Source organism: Sus scrofa, chromosome 17 (genome assembly GCF_054392235.1).
Source record: "Sus scrofa isolate SSC_HxYL_T2T_F1_AM1 chromosome 17, Sscrofa_HxYL_maternal_Yorkshire_Landrace_v2.0, whole genome shotgun sequence".
Classification (NCBI taxonomy): domain Eukaryota; kingdom Metazoa; phylum Chordata; class Mammalia; order Artiodactyla; family Suidae; genus Sus; species Sus scrofa.
The window spans coordinates 66,593,266-66,599,285 of NC_139399.1; the positions used below are offsets into that span (position 1 = coordinate 66,593,266).

Sequence of the window (6,020 nt, forward strand, 5' to 3'; positions counted from 1 at the left end):
AGCGCCCGGCCCGCTCTGTGATGGTCCGGGCTGGTGGCTGCTCTGTGACTCACTCTCTGAAATTCCATCCACCTGTCTAAGGGATGCTTCAAAGGGACCCGTCCATTTGCTCTCCAGCATACGAAAGGGCAGATAATTACTTTTCTTAAGAAAATGTATGCTTTCTGTATGTACCAAGGCCTCGGAGGCCTTCAAATAAAACTCGAGGTCCGTGTGCCTTGGTGAGAGGTAACTCGTACACACAGGCTCCCAGAGATTGGACTTTCTAGAGGGCTTTGCACGTTTCCTGTCCTATTAACTTGAAACTTTCGGGGACAGGGTTTTGCCGGTTGATCTCGAAGCCAGGCCTCCACGTCCCCTTGACCGCGTGTGTCCCCGTCTGGGCTGCTCAGGCGCTGGGATGGCCCCTTGTTAACTCGGCGCTAACTGTCCCTCTCACACGCCCTCAGGCCGTCTGTTCAGTTAACCACCGAGTCCACCCGCGGGAAAGCGGGGTGACTTCCCAGGCAGCCCCTGTGTGGCCAGCCGGGCCTTTGGTCCTCCAGGGCCACGTCGGCCCCGGCAGCTCGCTGTCCTGGGTGCCCGGGAACCCCGCAGAAGAAGCAGCCCTCCTTCCCGTGCGCCGACCGAGCGTTTGGCTGGACCCGCAGTCCCCGCGTGCTTGCCGGCTGTTGGCTGCGTCCCCGAATCACTCCCCCTTCAGAAGGTAGACACGGAAGAAGTCCTCCACCCCCACGGGGCTGGGGCAGGCGAGGCAGCTCACGTGGGCACTGGGTGTGCGCCCGAGTGGCAGCCCGTCACGTTCCCGCCCGTGTCCGCAGTGGCCCTCTCTTGAAATGGCACCGAGCGTGTGTAGACACAGGGACCGGCCATGCCTGCCGGTCGGAGAGCTGCCTGGGAGCCGGCCCTGAGGTGTGACCGGCCCGGAGGCAGGCAGTGTGGCGTGTGGAGTGCTGGGTGGGTCCGTCCGAGGGCCCACGTGGGCCGCAGGGGGACAGGCTGCATGGGGTCAGCCCTGCTAGATGAGTGACCCTCGCCTGAGACGTCTGATCCTAACCCCAGGTTTGAGCCCCCTGGAATTCTTCCGGTCTGTCCATCGTGACGGGTCAGGCACAGCAGAATGACTTGCTGGCTGAGCCTGGTGTGTTCCCCGGGTTGTTAGGTGGCGTGTCCCCTCCGTGCTGGCCGAATTCTGGTCCCTGGGACTCCTTACTCTGGTCCAGAGGCCGTCTCCACAGCAACGGCGACGGTAGCGGGTGAGGCAGATGGGCCTGCACTTGGCCGGGTCGAATGCCTCGAGGCGTTGTCCCCAGTTTGCTCTTCTTCAAGGACTTAGAGAGGTGGATGTGGCCCATCTGGTGTTGGCTCCGTCTGGGAGCCCAGCCCTGCGCACGTGGACACGCGGCCTGAACTGTCCACCCCTGCGTGTGACCCTTTAACAACAAGGCCTGATTTCCTCTGACCTTGTGGCCTGATGTTTTTGTCTAGTTTTGTTTTTAAGTTGGGGGAACACAGCCCCCTTCAGATGGTGGGTATCGGGACCCACGAGGGTGCTGGGTGGGCGTCCGGAGCCTCCGGTTCCGGCCTTGGCGTTGGACGGTGGCTGTCAGCCGTGGGCTGTGTGCGCCTCGTCTCCGCTGCCCCTCGGCCAGTGGGCGGCTGGGTCTCCTCACAGCACAGAGGGACAGCCCACAGCATCAGATGGCAGACACTTATGTACGATTATCTGGTCAGTTGAGGCAGAAGACAATAATCATTTGTCCAGTTGTCCAAGTGAGCTCTCTGGACCGTCCTGATGCTGGGGGACAATTGTGTGGGCCTCCGTTCCAGCGCTGACGTGGGCCATTTAAGCGCGGCTCCCTTCCACACAGTGCACTTTAAATTGGGCCTAGTGCAAAGGACCACCAGGCTTAGCGATTTCTGTTTGTCAGCTGTTATTCCAAAACGGCTTTCTGCTAACTGTCCAAATTCCACCATTAGCAATCACTGTTTCTCTTATCTGATCACTGTTACGACGGAGCCACAGAGGGCTCGGGTTTGCATCATTTAGTCTCCGTCTCGGAGGAAGTGCTGAGGGACTCAAATGTTTTTTTGGTTGGCTTTTTTTTGAACTCGATGTTCTGACTCAGGACGCACGACGAGACGTCCGTTTTCACCAGCTGTCTGGGAAATGGACTCTCTCCCTCCGAGCCCCCCCGCCTTCCCCTTTCCCAGATGGGGACACAGAGAGGGCTGGCCAGGGGCACACAACTGGGTGACTTCCCAGTTTCCAGACCCCTACTGTTGCTTGCATTGTTCATTTCGTTCCATCAAATGAAATGACCTTCTTCGAGAAAGATTGAATGGTCAGGATGTGATTTGGTAAAACCTTCCTCAAGGATTTTTTTTTTTCTTCCTCCCCTTCTTACAAAGACTAGAGCTGACCGAGGCGAAGAGAGATTTGCAAGCGGTGGTATGTCATCATTCCCAGCTCAGTTTTTGGTGTAATTGGTGTGAAGCAGTTTGGCGGCTGGTGACTAAGACGGCCGAGGAGAGGACGGCGATGCCACGTCTGTGTCCTGCCTGGGGGCGCGCGTGCGTGTGCGCGTGCGGCTGTTTGTGTAGAAGGTGTGTGTGTACCTAAAGCGCTCCCCACGATGGAGCCCGTCGTGCTAACCGTTGTAAATAATAAAAACAAGTCTTGAGCAGAACGGCTTTTACAGTCGCCTGAGAACGTAGTGCTTCATTTCCACGCTGTGCAGTGGCTAGAAATTGATTTTTGTAAATCCAATTAAGCCTCCAGGTTGGTTATCCATTTAAAAGGTCGGCTGAGTTAAACGGTGACCGTACCTTCAGTTCATGCTAATAATTAAATTTACACAGAACTTCAGCGCCTGCATTGTGCCTCACGGAGGCATGCGTGGTGGTGTGTTTTTGCACAACAGTGCCAGGCGAGAGGCCCTGGTGAGGCCGCAGACACCCGGCAGATCGTGAACCCTGACCTGCTAAAGCCCAGCGCTGGCTGCCGTTCCGGGTCCCCCTCTCCCGCCTCCTCGGATCGCCGCAGCCCCCACGCCGGGCACTGTTCTCGGCCCACCTCCCCACTCCCGCGTCAGGGCCCCAAGAGAATTAGGAGCTGGGAAGGAGCCTCTCACTGAAAGCAAGAAAAACGGACCAGGGGGCATTCTTGGTGTGTGCACTCTGAAGCTTCACATCCTGCGGAATTCCCAGCGTCCCATGTAAACCGTGCTTTAGAAGAGAGACCCTGACGGTGCATGTTTGCTCTGCGTTCCCCGTGTCAGGAAGAAGACCTCGAAGTGTCTTCTCAGGGTTCTCATAGGCAGTGTTGGGGTATGACTGAGTTTACGAGGATGTTAGGAGACCTGACCGGAATGCTTTTCCCTCTCTCTGCCTTAGGACGTCACTCAGGGTCTGTAAATCACGGGACAGGGGTACATGATCTTATTTCAAACCTGGCATTTTCACCTGCATTTTGAGACGACTCCATTTTCGCCCTTCCCACCCGTGGCTTGGAACAAGCCCAGAACGTGGAACCTTCCAGATTCAGTGAGGAAAAAATTCTGAATGTCCTTCTCACAGGCCTGAAAAATACCCATCCGTTTCCGAAGAGTCTTCCCTCCCCCACCCTTTGCATCATCCTGCCCAGCTTGCCCAAGTCCTCAGCCACAGATTTCAGATTCTTTTTTACTTTTTAAGAGATCCACATTTAGCTACTGCCCATAGATACCAGAGTGTTCCTGGGGCAGAAAAACAAAATGTGACTCAGGTTATTGAAGTCTGAGTCATTTTCAAGGCACCAGAGACGCGGGCTATGCGGAAGGGTCCTGTAAGCCCAGGTTTTCCAAAAGAAATGGCTTCTTGATCAGAATAAACAGGGACCCCCTCCTCTGCCTTCCTGTCCATCTGCACTTCCTTACGCCGAGTTTGCCTCAAGGACGGTGGGACCTCGTTGGCTCGGTTAATGATTTCCCTCTTCCTGCAGCCGAGCCCCCACTCCCCAGCCTCTAGGTCTTCGGCGTGCCCTTTGGAAACCTCAGCAACTCCAAACAGGGTCTTGCTGGTGCGGAGGCGTGAGGAGACACTTGGTTCCTGAGTCAGGTGGCTTATTACTATCTGACACCAGGCCCTTCCTGGGAGCATAATTTAGGCTGCTGACCTGGCCAGAGAGCTCCAAGAGCAGCTGATTCAGACCCTCCGGCCCCCAATTTAACCACAAGCCCTAAGAACTGATGGTAGAAGGACCTGTTCGTTGTTAATAAGTGCTGCTTCCACTAGCACATTTTTATCAATACATTCTCTCATCCTGCTGATAGCGGAAGGTAAAAACCCAGGGCTTTAGATCAGATTACTCACATAAATGTGCTTTTAAGGCAAAGAGCAGAAGATGAGGTGCCATATGCTCTCCTTTGTGGAACACCCGTGAATATATATAATCTTGTTTTTTATTTTCAGAGAGAACTAGGAAAGATAAACGAAACAGCAATAAAAACGGTTCCTGGGGGAGAACGTGGCAAGGGGTGGTAGGGACCGGAGATTTCTCTGCACAGTCCCTTTTACAGCTGCATCTCTTGAACTGCAGAAATGATTTACATATTCAAAAAATGCAAGTGGAAAGAGAAAGAAAGAAAAGGGAGGGAGGGAGGGAGGAAACAGCTGGAAAACCAAGAGCTGCCCACCATCCAGTTGTACCTACAGCAAGTCCTGAAAGGAATTCCGGGTGCCGATCAGGAGTGAGGCCCTGTGCCCTGTGCTCTGGGAAAACCTTAGATAAGATATTTTCGGGAGAAAACTTCACGAACCCGGACGCTGGTACCTTCCTCTCCTTAGCCGAGCAGTAAAATCTGAGCTCTCTGCTCTCAGGGGCCAAGAGCAACCTTCTACCACGATGTGGGCTTGGTTGCACCTCCCACCAAAGGCAAGTCGAATTTGAGGATCCCAGTGGGTGCCGTTCTCAGAACAAGGAGGGAGGAAGGGAGAAGGAAGGGTCTGAACCGGCCGCGTAGCTTTGCTGTCAGGGGTGAAGGCTCTTTGCCGAGAGCCGCCGCAAAGAACAGCGGAGGGTCCCTCTGAAACAGCCCCTGCCTCTGTCCTTTAAGAGGAGCAGGAGCGACGATGCCCGGGGAGCCGGGCGCGCACTCGCTGTGCCGTCCTGGGCATCTTCACAACTGTTCCCGTGACGGGGGGGAATCGGGGCTCCTTGGGAACATGGCCGATGCGGCACGAGGGGCGAGGCAGGAACCCAGGGAGCCTGGGGGCCAGAGAGGGCAGGAGGACTCGCAGGGCAGCACGTGCCCAAGACCCAGGAGCCCGCCTGACGGGGCTCGTGGAACCGCGGTCCGGAAAGATGCAGGTACGTGCGTGAGGGGACCAGGCCGACCCCCGGGCCCGCAGCCGCGGCAGTCACACACGCCTGCTTTGGGCTCAGGGCTCTGCTGTCAGCACCTTGAAATTCGTTTTCGTTGTCTTTATCTTTTTTTGAAAAGGAGACGCTGCATTTGCCTTTGTGCCGTGGAGCCCACACCTGACACGTCCTGGTCGTCTCGCCTCCGCAGTAGCAGGCAGCGAGCACAGACGGGAGCAGATGACGGGAGACTAGCGGGCTGGCTTCCGGCAGAGAGGCTTATTGGATTTGAAAGCCGTGGGGGGAGAGGTGGTCAGGAAACAGAACATTCTCGTGGGCTCCGCGTGTCACTCCACGCATCCTACGGAGGAAACCGACTTCAGTTCTGTTAAGTCGGAGGGGGGAAGTGCATCCTGACCATATGAGGCGAGCTGGCCGACCCCACTTCAGCCAAGTCACCAAGCCTGGGCCAGCACCGGAGACACCCAGGTCAGGTGACTCCCGGTGCGGCGCGGCGGGTCAGCAGGGGTGTCCTTGCCAGTAACGGTTAACCCGCATCTAATCCTAAGGAAACGCTTGCAGACGGATCCAGACGGTCGGCCCTTCTGTGAGACATGTTCCTGTCAGGAAAGACAAGGGCAGGGATTGTTCTGGCTTAAAGGAGGCCAAAGAAACTTGA

At 56.0% G+C, this 6,020-nt stretch overlaps 1 protein-coding gene across 18 annotated transcripts in view; it reads left to right on the plus strand.

Annotated features, from left to right (window-relative positions):
* The window catches only part of STX16 (syntaxin 16), a 37,744-nt gene extending 32,244 nt beyond the window's left edge, over window positions 1-5,500 (plus strand). For 11 of the 18 annotated variants that reach the window (XR_014831712.1, XR_014831708.1, XR_014831703.1 and 8 more), the window contains one exon: window positions 2,413-2,690. Coding sequence is in view for 5 of the 18 variants with exons in the window: in XM_085002628.1 (XP_084858754.1) it covers window positions 2,413-2,487 (75 nt within the window). In the remaining 13 variants the exon portion in view is untranslated. Of the gene's footprint in view, window positions 1-449; window positions 707-2,412; window positions 2,691-5,483 lie in introns of those variants that run through there. The other 7 variants (XR_014831709.1, XR_014831704.1, XR_014831711.1 and 4 more) reach the window with 4 other exon arrangements.
* The last annotated feature ends 520 nt before the right edge of the window (window positions 5,501-6,020 follow it).